This window comes from Schistocerca americana, chromosome 4, assembly GCF_021461395.2.
Source record: "Schistocerca americana isolate TAMUIC-IGC-003095 chromosome 4, iqSchAmer2.1, whole genome shotgun sequence".
Classification (NCBI taxonomy): domain Eukaryota; kingdom Metazoa; phylum Arthropoda; class Insecta; order Orthoptera; family Acrididae; genus Schistocerca; species Schistocerca americana.
Genome location: NC_060122.1, coordinates 854,627,804 through 854,649,516, shown reverse-complemented (window position 1 = coordinate 854,649,516; position 21,713 = coordinate 854,627,804). Strand labels below are relative to the sequence as shown.

At 42.8% G+C, this 21,713-nt stretch overlaps 1 protein-coding gene across 1 annotated transcript in view; it reads right to left on the bottom strand.

Moving 5' to 3' along the window:
- The window catches only part of LOC124613170, a 157,284-nt gene that overhangs the window by 123,118 nt on the left and 12,453 nt on the right, over window positions 1–21,713 (bottom strand). The window contains exon 2 of the mRNA XM_047141798.1: window positions 12,185–12,413. Within this exon, the coding sequence (XP_046997754.1) occupies window positions 12,185–12,413 (229 nt within the window). The remainder of the gene's footprint in view (window positions 1–12,184; window positions 12,414–21,713) is intronic.

The following is a 21,713-nucleotide window of genomic DNA, read 5'->3' as shown; positions in this document are numbered from 1 at the left end:
AACCTCCTTGATCAGAAAGCCAGTCAGTGTTTTAGAACTCAGAGAACTTCTCTAAAATTTATTCTTTGGCTCCTAAAATACTGTTAGTGTGTAGTTTAATAATACACAAAATCTCAGTCTCTTGTAGTAAGTTCATACCTACACATTTACCAATTTTGTGTATTAATTTCAAGCTATTTTCCTTATTACCTATAGTGTGTCCACAGGATTTTAGATATGCTCCTAAGGTAGAGGAACTGGAATGATCATGAAATCATGTGACAGTGTAGTGGGTGGTGCTGGGATCACTCATGAAAAAATTACTGTAGTAGTTGGTGTTAGTGCTGCACCCTTTTTAGATTGAAATCAGCTGATAGGTATACATGCTTAAAGGAAGAAGCTCTAAGGGCTCACCCTTAGATGACGTCATGTATCCCAGTAGAGAAGCAATTAGCATATCTCATCAAAATATAAGAGGTATTAGAGATAAAGGTAGTGAACTGCTTATAGATGCTGACTCTGAAATTATTGGTATATCGTAACACCACTTAAATAATTTGACAATTCAGAGGCTTCCTTTACCAGGACACAGATTAGCTCGCTATTTTTCAAGGAGTTCCTTGTGGGGTGGAGGAGTGGCTTTGTAAGCAAAAACAGTATTCCATTTGAGTCCACAGATGTATCACGGCACTGCACCGAACAGATATTTGAATGTTGTGCAGGGGCCATTGAATTTAGTGAAACTAAGTTCCTAATTGTTGTTGTTTATAGGTCCCCTAACTCTGACTTCAGAGCATTTCTGCTCAAGCAAGAGAGGGTTCTTGATTCACTTTGTAGGAAGTACCAGAAATTAGTTACATGTGGTGACTTCAGTACAAATTTTGTATATGATGGTGTAAGAAAAAGGATGTTGGTAGATCTCCTAAATTCATATGATCTGTTTTAGACTGTGTTTTTTTCCAACTAGGGTGCAGTAGAACAGTAGCACAGCCATAGACAGCATTTTAATTCATTCTTCATTCCTAGATGGGCATTCTGTTAGTAAAAGTGTGAATGGCCTTTCAGACAATGATGCACAAATTTTAACACTAAAGGCTTTTATACTCAAACAAATGTCACGTGTAGGAAAGTTAATCCAACAGCAATAGAGAGTTTTTTCAACCTTGTCAAGGAACAAGGGTGGCAGATTGATTATAGTGCCTAGAACACAGATGATAAATGTAATTTTTGCCTTCACACATTTCTCATGCTCTTTGAGAGTTGCTTTCCATTAGAACGTTCTAAATGAGGCACTAGCACCAATAATAGGCAGCCTGGGTGCCTGACTAGTGCAATAAGGATATCATGTAGAACAAAATGGGAATTATATCAGAATGATGGAAGTAGTCATGATCAAGGTACTGTAGCCCATTAAAAACAATATTGTAAGGTGCTTAAAAATGTTATTAGAAGACAAAGAGTATGTGGTATGCAAATAGAATTGCTAATTCACAGGACAAATTTAAAACCACATGGCTAGTTGTGAAGGAAGTGTCTGGTCAGCAGCTCGAAGTCAACGGTATAAAGTCAGTTCATAGTCAAAATAATCCTGTTACTGATAAATCAGATACATGCACAGTATTTAACAATTACTTCCTGGTCATTGCTGGTGAATTACATAAAAATTTAGTTTCTACAGGGAGTCATATAGCTCTCTTGGAAAATGCTTTTCCGAGATTGATGTCTGAAATACTCCTCTGTGATATTGACAAGGGTGAGATTGAGTCAATGATTAAATCACTGAAGGCTAAGGACTCTCATGGATATGATGGAGTGCCTAGCAGCATATGAAAGTACTGTGCTGCACATGTTAGCCCTGTATTTAGCCATATTTGTAATTTTTCCTTTAGGAATGGTCAGTTTCCTGAACGGTTAAAGTACTCAGTAGTAAAGCTGCTTTATAAAAAGGAAGAAAGGGACAGTGTAGACTATTTTAGAGCTATTTCTGTGCCATCAGTGTTTGCTAAAATTATTGAAAAGGCTGTGTATGTAAGGATAATTGATCATCTTGTAACACGATTTTCTATCAAATCTGCAGTTCGGCTTTAGAAGTCGTTTAACAACTGAAAATTCTATATTCTCTTTTTTCTGTAAGGTACTGGATGGGTTACACAAAAGGTTTCGAACGTTAGGCATATTTTTTGATTTAAGTAATGCATTTGATTGTGTTGATCACAAAATATTGCTCCAGAAGTTGGACCGTTAGGGAATACAGGGAGTAGCTCACAATTGGTTCACCTCTTACTTTAGCAACAGACAGCAAAAGATCATTATTCACAATGTTGAGAATGGCTGCGCCGTGGGGTCTGAGTGGGGTACATTCAAGTGGGTGGTGCCCCAGGGATCAGTGTTGGGGCCACTCCTGTTCCTTATTTATATGAATGATATGCCTTCTAGTATTATAGGTAACTCTAAAATATTTCTGTTTGCTGATGACACTAGCTTGATAGTAAAGGATGTTGTGTCCAACATTGGCTTGGTTTCAAATAGTGCAGTTCATGACATAAGTTCATGGCTTGTAGAAAATAAACTAACGCTAAATCACAATAAGACTCAGATTTTACAGTTTCTAACACACAATTCAACAAAACATGACGTTTTCATTTCACAGAATGGGCATACGATTAGTAAAACTGAACTGTTGACATTGTCATGGAAAGCCCATGTTCAGGAACTTGTTCAAAGACTTGATGCTGCAATTTTTACTATTCGAATGGTATATGATGTGAGTGATCGTTCGAGACGAAAATTAGTCTACTTTGCTTATTGCGCATGGTATTGTATTTTGGGGTTTTTCTTCCCATCCTCAATGGATATTTTGGGCTCAGAAACGGGTGCATCACGCATTAGGTGGTGTAAGTTCACGAACCTCTTGTCGACCCCTGTTCATGAGTCTGGGTATTCTGACATTGATTATCAATATAAACTCATTCCCAAGAAAAAGCAGCTTTCACTCAATTAATACTCGGTAGAAATCAAACCAGCATTTTGATCGGACTTCTTGAGCTCTTCTGCAGAAAAGTGTGCAGTATACTGCCGCATCCATTTCCAATAAGCTACCACTCGAATTCGAAAATCTTAGCAATAATCCACGCGCTTTCAAAACGAAACTGAAGTTTCCTCATGCCTCATTCCTTCTATTCTATCGAAGAGTTCCTTGAAAAATTAAGGTTATTCTTTTTGTATTGTTGATTATGTAGTAATTTCATGTACTGACACATTCCATGACCTTGGAGATTTGCTCCTCAATTTGGTCCTACGGAATTTGACGTCTAAATAAAAAATAAATCAATAAATGAAAATAAAATTTCATTAGCGAATATATGTATTGTGACAGCGCAGTTGAAATGCCTATCTGCTTAAAGAGGTATCTAAACGACATTCATGGGTAAACACGTCGCTTTTTTACAGTCAGCACTTTCTTTTTAAGTGATGAGTTTCCACAGAACATTGTTGTGTAAGACATTATTGAGTGAAAATATGCTAAATATGTCAGGAGAGTGATATGTTGGTGTCCAAAATTAGCAAATTATATGAAGAGTGAAAGTAGATGAAATCAAGTTCTCCTCAACATGTACACCGAAAAATATAGAATATTTCGCTCTATTTTCTCACTCATGTTCATACGCTACATCAGTTGGTGTGATTCTAATCGCTGTACGGGACTGAATGTCGTGTGTTTTTCCAAAATTTAGGGAGAGTCCATTTTCAGAGAACCACCTTAAAATCCTCTGAAAAATACAATTTACTAACTCTTGCGTTGCTTTCACTCTAATGGGATTTATTATGACACTAGTATCGTGTACAGACGTACCAGATTTGCTTATTGGATGTTAACTGGAAGGTGATTCACATGTACAAGAAATAAGGGTGGACACGAAATTGAAAACTGTGTGACTCCATCTATGATTTTTTTCCCTCTACTCACTAAAATTTTCTAGCTTTCCGACATTGTCTGAACTATTCAGCACAACTTTTGCATTCTGTTTCTTAAATATAATTCATATCAGCTGTACATAAAGCCAGTAATTCCAGAAAACGAGTTTTTCTAAGGGAGTAACATGATCTATACAATCAAATGCCTTGGAAAGAAATACCACCTGGCGATATATTATTATTTAAGGTTTGTAATGTATGATGAGCGAATGTATAAATAGGCAACCCTCCTGGATTCGAAAGTGTAACAAAATTGTTTCCAGTTTAGTGTGCGAGTACATTAGTTTTTCGAAAATTTTGCAAAAACGATGTCAGTAACGAAATTTGATGATAATTCTTTAATTCTGTATTATCACCGTTCTTATGAAGAGGTTTAACATTTGCATGTTCTAACTTGTCTGTGTGTGTATGTGTGTGTGTGTGTGTGTGTGTGTGTGTGTGGCTTGTGGACGCCTTTATCAGCGTCCTTACACTCATTAAAACAAGCGAATGTGGATAACAACTCTAAAACTGTTGCACACAGTGAGGAGGAAGTCTACAAAAGGACGCTCGTGCGCTCACTTCCGCCTCACGCGCACTGAGCCACATAATCACCCTATCTCGCATGGTTGAAGACAACTGAGAAAAGGTGGAGGGTGCTACACCTGGTAATGAAACAGATGTAAAACGATATAACAGCCTAAAGAAAAAGTGAAATGTAACTGACTGATTACTTACAAAAACACATAGCTGAGACAGTCACCCTGTTAACACATTAAAAACGTCTCCCTAAACTTTTCGGAATCGAGTAGGACACACCACAAAATCTTAAAGGCCACATCAAATTTGGTTGAACGTCACTTAATATAAAGGGCGTATCTGCCGGCAAATCTGCCGTTTCCCTCTTGTCCGAAAATACAACACAGTCTAGAAAAATGTGGCGCACAGAGATGAGAACAGCACGAGCACCACACGTAGTGCTGGAGGGGGAGGGGGGGGCCTCTCGCCAGAGAATGAATCCTTTCGTCAGAGTGAGAGGCCTGTGGCGTACGTGAGGACCAGTCAGGAGAACGTCATCCCATCTTCGTGGGCGAAAAGGATGACACCATGGCCGCGTTGTGGACTTCGCTAGACGCAGTTTATTATCGATCACTTCCAGCCACTCTTATTCCCATTCACACATGACACTGTACCACAATAACGAGGTGACAGCATGCAGGGGGATAGTACACTAAAGTAAGTGAGAATCACTACACAATCCCTTGGCTGCTACATCTACATCTACATCATACTCCGCAAGCGGAGTGGTGTGTGGCGGAGGGTACTTTTTGTACCACTAGCTGAGCCCTCCAACCCTTCCACTCGCGAAGAGCGCGTGGGAAGAATGATTGTCGGTAGACCTCTGCATTGGCTCTAATTTCTCGAATTTTCTCTTCGAAGTCATTACGCGAGACGTATGTGGGAGGAGGTAATATGTTGTCCCACTCTTCCCAGGAAGTGCTCTATGGAAATGTCAGTAGCAAATCTCTCCAAGATGTACAATACCTCTCTTGTAACGTCTGCCACTGGAGTTTGTTGAGCATCTCCGTAACGCCCTGGTGCGAATTAAAAGATACCGTGAAGTAACATGTCGCTTTTAGTTGGATCTTACCTTCTCTTCTACCAGTCCTATCCTGTAGCGATCTCTTATAGATGAACAATCATCAAGAAACGGTCGAACAAGTGCCTTATAAGCCACTTCCTTCATGGATGAGTTACATTTCTTTAAGATTCTTTCTATGAAACTGAATATGGCAGCTGCATTTCCCACGATTTGTTTTATGTGGTCATTCCACCTAAGGTCGTCCTGGATAGTTACTCCTAGGCATTTTACGGCAGGTGCTGTTTCCATGGTCCCATGCTACCCAGCAAAAAGACACTTTCTTCGTTTTCTCTTATAAAGATTGTTATGTTGGGTCGCAGCAAGGAATGCATGGTTTTTGCAGACTTTCAGTTTGATTCCTAATGCAGACTGTGGTCTGTAAGGAGAACGTAGCAGAAAGGTGTTGCATATGTTGAAGCGATCTCACGTAGGAAGTGCGCCATCTGTTCTGTGTTAATGTTTGTGTGCCTGCGACTGCGTGTGTATACATTCTAATCTTTTCCGAATCTCGACAATTTTTGCCTCTTTGTGAATTTTCTTTGTTTCATTACTATATGTCCGTTGGAAAGCATCCACGTGGGTTAATATTAGACTTTGTTAGCCCTCTGCCATTACCCTTTGTCTATTCAAATGTGTCCCGTGTAAAATGTTAATTGTTCGCGGCTGCGTGGTTTAATGTTAGTAAAATTTGGCCACGGTACGTAGAAACTGTGTCTCCGCGAACGACATGGGCACACGAGTTAACTGTGAGGCTTACTTTTCTGTGGCCCCCTGCCTCTGCCCTAGAGTTTACTTATTGCTCTGATTTTGGAATATTGAACATATCCTGTCCGGATTATTCAATTGTATTTTTAGTTTGTGATTTAATGTTAAGCGCATAAGCGTGTATGTGTGGTCCTCGTTGAGGCCGTTTCTCCAAACCGAGGTTCAATTTTGAATGTAACCGTGATATTCAGATTTACTCTTTTATTTAATCATTTCTCAACACGGCGGAAGAAACCTGCTAGCTTCGTTGCATGTTGGTGTTGGTGTCGTCCTTGATGTTTTCTGAGTGAATGTGGGTCTCAATGCGAGTATTAAGCCTTTCCCGACTCTCTCTAATAACGACTGCGATTCTACATTAAGAGATTATGTTGTGAATTGTGTAGCGTTTCACAAGCAGTTGTTCGTAGTTACCAGGCAACAGCAGTTATATAGATGTCTTATATCAATGTCTTAAGAAATAAATAATTTTGTTTCAAGTCTTATCCACTGTACCGATGTTACGTCTCCTTTACCTATGCCATTGACCTTGTAGCTTCCTTGTTAGCCCATCCATACGTTTTCCATGCGCACAGGTCCAATAATTAATGTGCCCTTTTTACTTACAACAAATTCTTTAGAATAGCTCTTGTTTTCAGGAGTGTTGCTGCAAGCTGCTCTTGTTAGTTATTTATTTTATTTATTGTTCCGTGGGACCAAATCAAGGAGAAGTCTCCATGGTCATGGAACGAGTCAATACATGAAATTATAACACGATATTAGAAACAGATAAAATGAAATATAGAAAAACATATTCAGGTGACAAATCGTAAATTTAAATAAAGAAAATCAACACTGTAACACTGGAATTTGCTTCATTTTTTAGCTCTTCCAGGAGCTCCTCGACAGAATAGAAGGAGTGAGCCATGAGGAAACTCTTCAGTTTAGACTTAAAAGAGTTTGGGCTACTGCTAAGATTTTTGAGTTCTTGTGGTAGCTTATTGAAAATGGATGCAGCAGAATACTACACTCCTTTCTGCACAAGAGTCAAGGAAGTGCATTCCACATGCAGATTGGATTTCTGCCTAGTATTAAACGAGTGAAAGCTGCTAACTCTTGGGAATGGGCTAATATTGCTAACAACAAACGACATTAAAGAAAATATATACTGTGAGGGCAATGTCAGAATTCCCAGACTATTGAATATGGGTCGACAAGAGGTTCTCGAACTTACACCACGTATAGCTCGAACAGCCCGTTTTTGAGCCAAAATTACCCTTTTTGAATCAGAAGAATTACCCCCAAAAATAATACCATACGACATATGCGTATGAAAATATGCGAAGTAGACTAATTTTCGTGTTGAAATGTCACTTATTTCAGATACTGTTCTAATGGTAAATAAAGCAGCATTTAGTTTCTGAACAAGATCCTGAATATGGGCTTTCCACAACAGCTTAGTATCTATCCGAACATCTAGGAACTTGAACTGTTCCGTCTCGCTTATAATATGCCCATTCTGTCTGATCAAAATACCGGTTCTTGTTGAATTGTGAGTTAGAAACTTCAAAAACTAAGTCTTACTGTGATTTAGCATCAAATTATTTTCCACAAGCCACAAACTTATTTCATGAACTACATTATTTGATACTGTTTCAATATTACACACAAGATCCTTCACTATCAAGCTGGTGTCATCAGCAAACAGAAATATTTTTGAACCACCTGTAATACTAGAAGGCATATCATTTATATAAATAAGAAACAGCAGTGGCCCCAGCACCGACCCTTGGGAAATGCCCCACTTAACAGTGCCTCATTGGGACTGAACATCACTACCACTCTCAATATTGCGGAGAATTACCTTCTGCTTTCTGTTCTTAAAGTAAGAGGCGAACCAATTGTGAGCTACTCCCCTTACTCCATAATGGTCCAACTTCTGCAGTAATATTTTGTGGTCAACGCAGTCAAAAGCCTTCGTTAAATCAAAGAAAACACCTAGCGTTCGCAACCTTTTATTTAATCCGTCCAAAACCTCACAGAGAAAAGAGAATATAGCATTTTCAGTTGTTAAACCATTTCTAAAACCAAACTGAACATTTGACAGCAAACTATGTGAATTTAAATGCTCCAGTAACCTTCTATATACAACCTTCTCGATAACTTTAGCAAACACCGATGGCATAGAAATAGGTCTGTAATTGACAACATTATCCCTGTCTCCCTTTTTATAAAGTGGCTTCATTACCGAGTACTTTAATCGGTCAGGAAACTGCCCACTCCTAAAGGAAAAGTTACAAATATGGCTAAGTACTGGGCTAACATACATAGAACAATACTTCAGTATTCTGCTAGATACCCCGTCATATCCATGAGAGTTCTTGGTCTTTAGTGATTTAATTATTAACTCAATCTCCCTCTTGTCAGTATCATGGAGGAGTATTTCAGGTAACAGTCTCGGAACACTTTTTTCTAAGAGCGCTATATGATTCCCTGTTGGGACTAGATTTCTATTTAGTTCACCTGCTATATTCAGAAAGTGATTATTAAATTCTGTACATATATGCTACTTATCAGTAACACGGACATTCCCACTGATTCTATATCCTCGACCTGTCTCTGCAGACCAGCCACTTCCTTTACGACTGACCATATGGTTTTAATTTTATCCTGAGACTAAGCTATTCTATCTGCATACCACATACTTTTTGCCTTCCTAATAACATTTTTAAGCACCTTACAATACTGTTTGTAATGGGCTGCTGCATTTATATTTTGACTGTTTCTAACGTTTTGATATAATTGCCACTTTGTTCTACAAGGTATTCTTATCCCTCTAGTCAGCCACCCAGGCTGCCTGTTTGTGCTAGTACCCTGTTTTGAACGTTCTAACGAAAAGGAACTTTCAAAGAGCACGAGAAAAGTCTTGAGAAAAGCATTATATTTATCGTCTACTGTATCAGCGCTATAAACATCTTGCCACTCTTGTTCCTTGATGAGATTTACAAAGGTCTCTACAACAACTGGATCAGCTTTACTAAACAGCTGATGACTATATTTAAAACGTGTTGCAGCACAAAAATCTTTTAGAGTTAAAATTTGTGCATCATGATCTGAAAGGCCATTCACCTTTTTGCTAACAGAATGCCCTTCTAGTAATGAGGAATGAACAAAAATGTTGTCTATGGTTGTTCTACTGTTCCCTTGCACTCTCGTTGGAAAGAATTCGGTTTGCATAATATTATATGAATTAAGGAGGTCTACCAGCATCCTCTTCCTTGCACAATCACTTATACAATTAATATTGAAGTCACCACAAATAATTAACTTTTTGTATTTCCTATAAAATGAGCCAAGAACCTCCTCTAGCTTTAACAAAAATGTTGTGAAATCGGAGTCTGGGGATCTATAAACAACAACAGTTACAAGTTTAGCTCCGTTAAATTTAACCACACCTGCACAACATTCAAACACCTTTTCAGTGCAGTACTTTGAAACATCAATTGACTCAAATGGGATGCCGTTTTTCACATACATGGCTACTCCCCCACACCGCAAAGAGCTCCTCGAAAAGCTGCCAGCCAACCTGTATCCTGGTAAAGGAAGCCTCTGAATTATCTCCTTATTTAAGAAGCGTTCAGATATACCAATAATTTCAGAGTCAACATCTATAAGCAGGTCACTAACTTCATCTCTAATACTTTGTATATTTTGATGAAATATACTAATTCCCTCATTACTCGGATACCTAAGCTTTGTCAAAAGTGGTTCCTTTGTTAGAGAGACTTCCCTTAAGCAGGAATATCTATCAGTTGACTTCAATGTAAAAAAGGTGCAGCTCTAACACCCACTACTGCAGGAATTTTCCCATGAGTGATCCCACCAACCCCACCTATGCTATCACCTACAAGCTTTGCCAACCTCCCCTTCCCATACCTGTTGAGGTGCAGGCCATGTCTAGTGAAACCCGTCCTGCTGATAGACTCCACCGACACCACTGAAATGTGACCTATGCCTTCTGTCATCAGCGCACCCCCAAGTCTCATGTTATTACGCCTGACGGCTGTATCAAGATGAGGCCGGTCGTGACGCTGAAACAGTTCCATGAAATGCACATTCGTGTTGCCAGTCTGAGTGGCTATCTTTTCCAGGTCACTATCTATGTCATACTCCCCATCCCTATCAATACTATTACCAGCCCCACCCACAATCACTACCTGATCCTCTTTAGTAAAATCCCTACATAACCCCCCTATGTTAACAGTCACCTGAGCCAATCCTGCATTAGGCTTCACAATGCTGGTGACCTGGTACTCACTCCCCAGCACTTCCTGCAACTGCTGGCTTACACCTCTGCCATGAGAACTACCTAACAGCAGAACCTTCTTCTTCCTCTTCGACTTTGCAACTGTTCTAGCCACCGTAACTACTGAGGTCTGCTGCGTATTTCCTACATCTACAGCTACTAGAGATTCCACTCCACTAGACTCTGACAGTTGGTCATATCTGTTGTAAACACCAATAGTAAAACTATCTGAAAATCTTCTTCTCCTAGCAGATCTCTTGCCAACAGACAGCTCCCATTCCCCAACCCCCTCCTCCCTCCTCATCCTATCTAGCTCCTCCTGTGCTTTTTTCAACTGCACCTGAAGGGCACAGATCTTACGCTCCTGCTCTTCTATCAACTTACTCTTGCTACATAACTTGCAGATCCAGGAGAGGATCTCACCAGAATGCCCACTGGCTTCCCCACTGCATTCCCCCCAGTGAAAATACTTCGAACAAGTCTCACACCGCAATCCACTACACACGAACCTACGGCAAAGCCCACACTTCTCACTCAAGGTAAAATTTTACTTTTTCTAAGTTCCGCTACTACAATAAGAAGATGTTAAAAACCTGACTACAATAAACACAAACTTACTCTACAAGGGAAGTAACTACTATTATTAACAGTATTAATAAACAACAAATGTGAATAAAACAAAAGACTAATACAGAGAGAGAATCAAACGTCTAATGACACAGTAACAAAGCTGAAAACAGTTCCCAAAAGTTTCTTCTGAAATTATTTCACCAGAGAACACAAAAAACTCCGGTTGAAGACTACTGAAGTTCCTAAATAAACCACTATACACAAACAATTAATTAGTACTTAGCTTTCGAAGCGCCGCTACAGCTGCAACTGGTCAGCGCGGAATGTAAACACAGGTAAGAGGTTACGTTGCTCGATACGAAACACAAATATCAGGTCACAACACAAGAAAGGCAGAGATGAATGAAGAAACCACTAAAAGTCACTTATATAGTAAATATTATCACAAAAACCGTTAAAATATCTATCTGAAACCTAAAAATATATGAAAAACTTAGAGAGCGATCTCACACGCAGTCACTCGCTTATGACGTCACACCAAGTGTTCATACACTTTTTACTGTATTTTAATATTTGTTTCATGTGAACAATCCCTGGATCATATTAATAATTACATCCCATTTTTACGAGTGACATTACAATGAATGTTCTTTTATAAATTTTTTTCTTATCATTAAATTAATTAATTTTCCAACTCTGTCGAACCTCTTACTTGTCGTTTGGCTAGAGTTAGTCGCGACCCAATCTTGTACTTTGATTTTAATGTCAGATAGCATTTCCATTTGCGTGTGGCTCTTTTAGCCATCCGGATATAGCTCACGGCTCCACTCATTTCATAAACACCACTTAAGTCCACCTTTCCTTTACCTACGCCACTTACAATGTTTATCTCGGAAGATAGCGAAAGTAAATAGTGTACAGAGTAAACTGAAGAAGAGGAAGAGGGGATCAGGTGTACAATTAATGGAAGTGGCCTCAAGTGGCGTACGCACCCCAGCACAGAGCAGGAGCCGGCCAGGTGGTCTGCGATGAGGCACCACTGCTGGACGGAGAACTCGTCGGCCGCTCTCTCAGAGAACTCGCGGACCTGCTCCAGAGCGCCGGCGCAGCCCCTCTCCCTCTCCTCCGCGGGGCTCTGCAGCTGCAGCAGGCGCGCCACGGCCGGCGCCGCCGCCGACAGCCGCTCCAGGTTCTCGCACGTCGCATCCAGCTTGTAAGCTCCTGCGGAACGTTTCCCCGTCACCTGCAGGTCTGCACACTGACTGCTCAGACAAGCTGTTATTGTTTCTGTCTGCATCGACACTGCTAAGCAATGAAATGTCGACAACGTGAAAATGGCAATGAGACCGGACAGGGGAGAGGCACCGTGTTGTATCCTTACAGACGAGTCCCCGTCGTGAGTATAGCATCAGAGTGGATAACTGCCAGCGTGGAGGCTCCGAGGAAAAAAGCTTCCCAGGTGTCACTCGTCACTGTCACGCCCGCCTGGCACCCGCCGCCATTGTGTGGGGTGCCCTTTGGTGCACAGTATGGAGCCCGTCATTTGACAGCAGCTGATGCACTGCCCGTGGTAGCCTACCTTCGAGATCTCCGGGACGTTATCCTTTAACACGATAACACAAGACCACACGTCACCCCAGCTGCCCTCAGTACAGACGGTTTCCATTGTTGTCATGGCGATAACGTTCTCTGAAATTCCCATCTGTTCAAGGTACTTCGACTTCTCGACTCGGTACGCAGCAAATATAAGTCACTCTTGGACAGATAATCTGTAAAGTCGGAGAGCACGGATGGTCGGACGAGCAGTCCATGAGCAAAACCACGTAAAGCCATAACACGGGTTCCATAGGTTCTGAACTTCAGCCTAGCTCAAAGTATAAATCCTTCCAGAGCAGCCTGGAATGTACTCGTCTAGCCTCAGAGAGTGTATTATCAGTAAAAAAGATGCACTTATTGTTAAACGATTTGTTGGCGAGATGGAGAATGTGAGCTGGACAAGTAGATGTATGGACACACCTACCTAAAACTTTGCAGAGCAGTGCAGGAGGGAGACGTTAGTGCGATGCTTCATGGCAGACATCAGGCACGACATGGGGAGTTTTACGTGGAGCTCACAGAGGTGACCCAAGACTGCTCCTCAGCATACACAGCCAGTGGGGGGTTGCTGCGGAAGACAGAGGTCCAGTCCAGCCGGAGCCACAGACGGCGACTTCACGCCTGCCTCCAGACGTTCTCCATTCTCATCTCCTTAAGGACACGTATTTAGACTCTCCCATCATAGTCTGGCTGAGAATTTTTGTCTTTGACTTACAATAACTACATCCTGTAAAGAAAGAATTCTTATTAATATAAGGGACATATCATTATTTTCTAGTTTTAATCACGTGCTGATGTATTTCGCCTGTAATTATCGCCATGGTTACGCCTGGTACATCGTGTGCTAGGTAAAAAACGTGCTGCCGCGCACTGTTTTGCATGCGTGTGTGATGGTCCTCTTAATACAGTTTGTTGATCTGCACTTGTCTGAGAACATGCAACACTTTTGGAGCTGAAGATAAGTTACTTTGACAGCTAACTACTAAACGTTTTCCAATTGTTCAAAAATAATCCCACTGAGTTTGTCCACCGGTATGGTACTGTGGCTGACACATCAGTCCAAGCCGGAAATGAAGCAGCAGTCAAAGCACAGAGAGCAGTGAGTCGATCCCTACTAAGAACGAAGTGTCTACTTTCGTCTGCCGGAAGGTTTACGACCAGACATTTCTGGCTTACAAAAGCAGTTTTCTCCGATGACTCCCTTACAAAGAATAAAACACTAACTGGCAAGTGTGACTCAACTCATCTTGACCAGAGGCATCGAAAATGGGACAAGTCCAAGCTTGTAGCATTAAGCAAAAAGGAAGGAGATGTGATATCTCTGAAAAAAGAGACAAGCTCTTAGCCCGTCAGAAGTGAATTTGGAGCTGTACTGATGCACTGGACAGATCCGTTTCACCGAGGGAGCTAAGATGTAGTTAGTACGGCCGTAAGTTACTACCGTAAGCAGGTATTTAAATAGTTTAGGATGACGTCCCTTGGAGTCGGAAGCAATATCATGCAGCAAACTGATAAAGAGGGCTTTCTGATAGAACTACTAGTAGCCATTAATATTAACCAAAAAATCGGAGTGCCATCAAATTGTAATTATGCACTGCAAACTTTACAATAATACACATCTGACACAGCTACAGTCTGGAACCGCGCGACCGCTACGGTCGCAGGTTCGAATCCTGCCTCCGGAATGGGTGTGTGTGATGTCCTTAGGTTAGTTAGGCTTAAGTAGTTCTAAGTTCTAGGGGACTGATGACCTCAGAAGTTAAGTCCCATAACGCTCAGAGCTATTTGAACCATTTTTGAACATCTGACACAAATAAACACACTTAACTCATAAATTGAAAATCTTTACGCTCGTAACCAACACAGAAATCTCGGGTAAAATGTGTGTAAGGGCCGACGGTCTCACTCGGCGCGCTCTGTGGGCTGCTGTGTGATTTAGCGTTACTTCCTGCCTCCTCATGTACTCTCTGTAGAGTCCGTCCCAGTTACTGGTTTAGCAACTAGACGTTTACTGGATTCGAATAATTACTTTCCCTGTTATTTTCTATAAAAATATTTTTTTTCAATTATTCACATATGGGCCCAACAGGACCATGCTAGGTACACTCAACCAATGTCGCTTTTAATGGTTGGCTTTCTGTCCAAATTTATTTCATCCTTTCAGAATGAAGTCTCTTTCTTTCATCAGACTAGTAGTAGAGCAATGTATGTGTCGCCCCCACATTCCATTGTTGCCAGATGTATCCAAGATGTTGATGACGACATCATCAAAGATGATGTCATGTAGACTTGGCAACAGGGCATGATGTCATCCAAGATGACAGCTGTGACGTCGTAGACAGCCTCCCCCCAAAAAAGATGACGTCACCTCAAAGTAGGTCTTGGCAGCCGTGATGTCAATCAAGATGACCGATTTTGGCGGGAAGATAGGACACTTTGCCTACCTCCACTAACCTAACCTCCACCCCCCCCCCCCCCAAATGACGCGAAGTTCTAATTCCTACATAATAATGCGTCACACCTAAGAAACTGGCGGGAAAAAAGGACTTTATTACTTAAACAATTTCAAGCACATGTGTTCTCCACTGTGACTGGAGTCCAACTGGCTTAGTTCAGATCTACGCCAGCAAAGGGCGCCACTCTGACGTCAGATCGTGATGCAAGTACCGTCATTCAAAATGGCTGCACCCAGTGTATCCACCACCAGCTCCAGAGCCCAACTGGCTTAGTTCATATCGTGGCCACCAGAGGACGCTACCGTGACGTCGGTTGATGACACAAGATCGTCCGCTCTCTTTCGCGCCGCGCCACCGGCCCGCTGGCGTCTGACCGCTTACGTCACACACCCTCGGCCGCCACCTCAATACACGCGCCGTACATAGTCTTCTGTAAATATTCTAACTAAACTATGACTCGAATACCGTTATTCAATCCGCATGGTCCATGACACAGCTAGAGCATGCTCCCATTACATAATCCTAGATCGTAGTTTACCCCACCTGCAGTCAAGCACTGAAAGAGAGAGAGAGAGAGAGAGAGAGAGAGAGAGAGAGAGAGAGAGAGAGAGAGAGAGAGAGAGGTGCTGCAGTGCCTCCTCTCTCAGCCGGCCGGAGTGGCCGAGCGGTTCTAGGCGCTACAGTCTGGAACCGCGCGACCGCTACGGTCGCAGGTTCGAATCCTGCCTCGGGCATGGATGTGTGTGCTGTCCTTAGGTTAGTTAGGTTTAAGTAGAGCCATTTGAACCATTTTGAACTTCTGTCTCATGTACTTAGGAAAAGGGCTTCGCTAGCTTTCAACTACCTATTTTCAACTACTTTTCATGCAGGTAAGAAAAGGCGTTCACTATACTTTCAACTACCTAGTTTCAACTACTTTTCCAGAACCAGACCGCCACCTCTTCCTAGGAACCGGCGCCGAGTTTGAATTCTAGCACTAAAGAAAGGTCGCTTGCCCTTTCGCTACCAACCTAAGAAAATTGTTGCAAACGAAGCCCACCACCACTACCCTAAGCCTACAGGACGCAACCTCTTCCTAGGGGTTGCTGGTAAAAAGACTCAGCCCGCGCTAGGCTGATGGAGAGAGGAAGGAATGTACTTTATTTATTTGGGAGCATTTTATTTAGGGATGGAGTATACGTATCACAGAACACAAGCTCTGACATGCCCCACAGCATACAGACCTGCAAACTACTCCTACATTAACTCATGTATAAGGCTCTACACACACTCTTGCTAATTGTAAACCGTCAGAAATAACGCATTGCACAGCCTACAGACATGCGAATCACTCGTAAATAATGCAATACATTTACGTACAGATAGCTAAACAACTCCTAAATTGTCAAAATAATAATCCTTCTAAAAGGCTCTGCTTGCTAATCGTCAACTGTCGAAATCATACACCAGCCTTTATTTAAACAATTAGAGGCAGCACCACCACCCAATGTATTCGCCACTGCGTCCAGAGGCCAACTGACTGAGTTCATATCGATGCCACTAGAGGATGCTGCAGTGACGTCAGGTGATGATGGAAGTACCGTAATCTACCACCTAGTGATTCACCACGAGCTCCAGACCCCAACTGAATTAGTACATTTCGTCGCCGCCAAAGGACGCCACCGTGACACAGCTATTGATGCAAGTACAGTTATCCATAATTGCGGCAAACAGTGTGTTCCCCACGAGGTGTAGTACTCAGTACCACCAGCAGAGGACACTGTTGTCCGTTTCCTGACATAAACCAAGTCTTATTTAACGATAGACTATATCCATCACACTGACACAAAAGATCAACCCTGATGTGCCTGGGGCCATGTTGCACAGCCAACAGACACGCAACCAACTTGTAATTTCAGTACACAATAGCAAACTGCTCCTAAATAATTCTTCACACTGATGTGTAGACACGCTCAGTACTTGTAAACTGTCCAAATAGCTCATAGCACGACCTACAGAGCCACTCGCGGAGTAATGCAATCAACGCACGCAAGCACAGTCCACCGCCCCCTAGGTAGCGATAAGTGACGCATCAGTCAGATGTCAAACCGCACACAGTCCCCTGCTCGGCTTCCGGAGGATGAGGTGGCGGCACCCCCATTCACACGTAACACCTGACAAATTCCTATCCGCTAGACACCGATGATGAAGCGATCGCACGTACGGTCGACGCGGTTGTTGACTGTCAAAGCACTCACGGACCTCCGTTTAGGGCCGAGCACGACAGTGAGGCAGCCGCAGCTCGGGTCCCGCGCACTCCGTCACAGTCCCTGAGCCTGCGTCATCGACTCCGGTGAAAGTTGCATGCCTCGATTCCGTCACGATTACACTGTCATACCATTTCAAAGCGCGTTCACGGCAGTCTCATATTCGAGGCATCGCCAGGTGCCACTTGTCTTTACCAACGAAGGCAGAATAGCACAGAGCGTGTTGACACACGTGTTCAACCGCACGTACCCACCACAGCGTGAATGACACATCGCCATCTAAAACATTCTCTATGTTATTCTTACGTCACATGGCTTTGTGAAAAAAAAATCGGCCAAGTCCAGCTCTCCGTAATTTTATAGTGCCCCAGAAATACACTCCTGGAAATGGAAAAAAGAACACATTGACACCGGTGTGTCAGACCCACCATACTTGCTCCGGACACTGCGAGAGGGCTGTACAAGCAATGATCACACCCACGGCACAGCGGACACACCAGGAACCGCGGTGTTGGCCGTCGAATGGCGCTAGCTGCGAAGCATTTGTGCACCGCCGCCGTCAGTGTCAGCCAGTTTGCCGTGGCATACGGAGCTCCATCGCAGTCTTTAACACTGGTAGCATGCCGCGACAGCGTGGACGTGAACCGTATGTGCAGTTGACGGACTTTGAGCGAGGGCGTATAGTGGGCATGCGGGAGGCCGGGTGGACGTACCGCCGAATTGCTCAACACGTGGGGCGTGAGGTCTCCACAGTACATCGATGTTGTCGCCAGTGGTCGGCGGAAGGTGCACGTGCCCGTCGACCTGGGACCGGACCGCAGCGACGCACGGATGCACGCCAAGGCCGTAGGATCCTACGCAGTGCCGTAGGGGACCGCACCGCCACTTCCCAGCAAATTAGGGACACTGTTGCTCCTGGGGTATCGGCGAGGACCATTCGCAACCGTCTCCATGAAGCTGGGCTACGGTCCCGCACACCGCTAGGCCGTCTTCCGCTCACGCCCCAACATCGTGCAGCCCGCCTCCAGTGGTGTCGCGACAGGCGTGAATGGAAGGACGAATGGAGACGTGTTGTCTTCAGCGATGAGAGTCGCTTCTGCCTTGGTGCCAATGATGGTCGTATGCGTGTTTGGCGCCGTGCAGGTGAGCGCCACAATCAGGACTGCATACGACCGAGGCACACAGGGCCAACACCCGGCATCATGGTGTGGGGAGCGATCTCCTACACTGGCCGTACACCACTGGTGATCGTCGAGGGGACACTGAATAGTGCACGGTACATCCAAACCGTCATCGAACCCATCGTTCTACCATTCCTAGACCGGCAAGGGAACTTGCTGTTCCAACAGGACAATGCACGTCCGCATGTATCCCGTGCCACCCAACGTGCTCTAGAAGGTGTAAGTCAACTACCCTGGCCAGCAAGATCTCCGGATCTGTCACCCATTGAGCATGTTTGGGACTGGATGAAGCGTCGTCTCACGCGGTCTGCACGTCCAGCACGAACGCTGGTCCAACTGAGGCGCCAGGTGGAAATGGCATGGCAAGCCGTTCCACAGGACTACATCCAGCATCTCTACGATCGTCTCCATGGGAGAATAGCAGCCTGCATTGCTGCGAAAGGTGGATATACACTGTACTAGTGCCGACATTGTGCATGCTCTGTTGCCTGTGCCTATGTGCCTGTGGTTCTGTCAGTGTGATCATGTGATGTATCTGACCCCAGGAATGTGTCAATAAAGTTTCCCCTTCCTGGGACAATGAATTCACGGTGTTCTTATTTCAATTTCCAGGAGTGTAGTTAACGCTCGCTTTCTTGCTGTCTCAGCTTCAATGCGCCAAAATTCCTACCCTAACAGAACCTGTTTACCAACATCGCCGGACCCAGTCTTCCTCCTAGACACAACGTGATAGCCTTCCTGCACTCAACATACTCAAATGTTCTCACCGCTCCTATATCTCACCACAATTAATCTAGCATTCTCATGGGCTCTTATCGAATTTACCAGTCAAATTACTAACGCCGTCGGTATCAAAGCACCATCCACCTTTTCTTTCTGGGGCTTTCTGTCGTTATTTTGCAAAGACTGTTAAATTGCACCGACAGTTCCCTCAATCTGTAGACCCCCAACCTGGTCTTTCTTTCTACAGACGCTACACTCAGTGGTATCAACTATTTTACACTGATCACCATTTTGTACCGACAACTAAACATCGCAAAGTTGTCTACAGGTCATCAAATACATACGACACTTTCAAGAATATTGGAGAATCAAACCTGATCTCCAACCTGGGAATATATCAACGAGTATCGTCTCGATCTGGTAAACATGCAATTCATGTTCGAGGTATCCTGCTTCTGTGTGGACCAGTATTCGTTGATGAATTGCTGTTTGAGTTCATCAAAAGACATACTTTCAGTTTCTGGATTGACACTCCATCTTTTGGCGTCTGCGGTCATAGCACTAATTACCAAATTTATTTTCTCTTGGTCACTCAGATTTCCGGGGAAAACTCTTTCACAATTTTTCAGAACGTCTAACGGATGCCATCCATTATGTTTCTTGGAAGGATCGAATTTTTCCTCCCCTTCCAGTAACTTATGATACTCTACTTTAGTTATCACATGACTAGGTGTCACCTGTATTTTCTTTTCCAGCTCATTAATATGACCGAGAGTATGGATGTGTTGCTATTACATTTCTGTTTACGATTACCTACTTTCTCTGCTAACAGCTTTTCACACTTCCAAACAGTTTCTCTCAAATTTCAGACTTCTGTTTGGCATTCGATATATACTTCAGACTTAATTTCTTCAGACCGCTCGGTTATAGTCTCATTAATGAGGGGTTTGACATTCTCTTGAATCTGTTCAATTTTGGAGTCGAATCTTTCATTAATTCCTTTGACCTGACTTTCTACAGTTGTTACTCTATCCTCGACCCCTTGCATTCTGGTTTTCACTTCTTTAACTTCGCCTATAACTGTATTTAATACTTCGCCCTTGTCATCAACTCTCTTATTGATGTGTTCTCCCTGATTACTAATTTGGTTACTCTGTTCCTTAATTTGTTGATTTTGTGCTCTAATTTGTGTACCGATTTGGTTACCCTGTTCTTTAATTTGTGCTTTCATTTGCTTTTCTAGGTTATTATTTTGTTGAATTAATGTTCTCAGTAAGTCGTGAATGTCAAATACATTACTACTTTCAATTTCGGCTTTCTCAGTTACATAGCCAAATCCTTCTACAGTTTCCTCGTCTACTCTTTCTTTCTTAATGGCTGATGGCCTCCACATATCACAGAAGTCATCATCCCTTTCTTTGTCTCCTGCTATGTTTTGTTGTTGCTTTGTATGTTTGTCTGTCTGACTGTCCATTTCGGCCAGGCTCAATTACATTCCCTGTTGTTGTTACTGGGGTACTCGTGCCTACTTCTTTATCCATGGATTTATTAAATATAGCTTACAGTTTACTTTTAAATGGTCTCGTAATTGACTCACACCTCCCAAACTGCTACAAATTCGTGTCTCTGGACCTTTGTTCTAGATTTTCGCCGCTTCAAAAGTCCTGTCACAGTCGTCATGTGCAACGATTCTTTCGCGTTCTCGTCAATATGGTAACAGAACGTTTAAATTCTACCACTGTAAAGACGGAAGATCCGCGATTCGGAATGTCAGAACTGTGTAGTAAGTAGCGGCAGGAACACCACCGCAAAATTACGCAGCACTAACACTCCAAACCATCGACTCTCAGAGAGAGATTCTAACTGTGTTCAACCTAATGGTAAAGTATCGAACTATTTTTCTCCGAATCATACAGTTTGTGGGAAAAGCAGTAAGAATAATTACTTTTGGAAACCTTTAGTCAGACAAAGCCTGTTATAACAATAAACTGTTTCGCTTAGTGAAACGGCCACTCACAATAAATTCGTTTAGGTAAGGACCCTACTCAGGTAGATGAAATAGGAAAATTACAGTTAAACACAAAGGTACATTTAACACTTACATTCCACTGATTGATGATGGGTGGTTCAAACTGTGATACACTTCTAAATAAAGTACTTTGCCTGTTACTGATGCCGAAGGTGGTGTGAGGAGGTGCTGTGTAGTAACATTGCGCAGGTACAGCTCTTGATGTACATAGCTCTGTCTTCCTCTTGGTGGCGACGATAAAATTGCAAATTCCTGAGTTATTAATTTATTGCCGTACTGCGCCAATCATG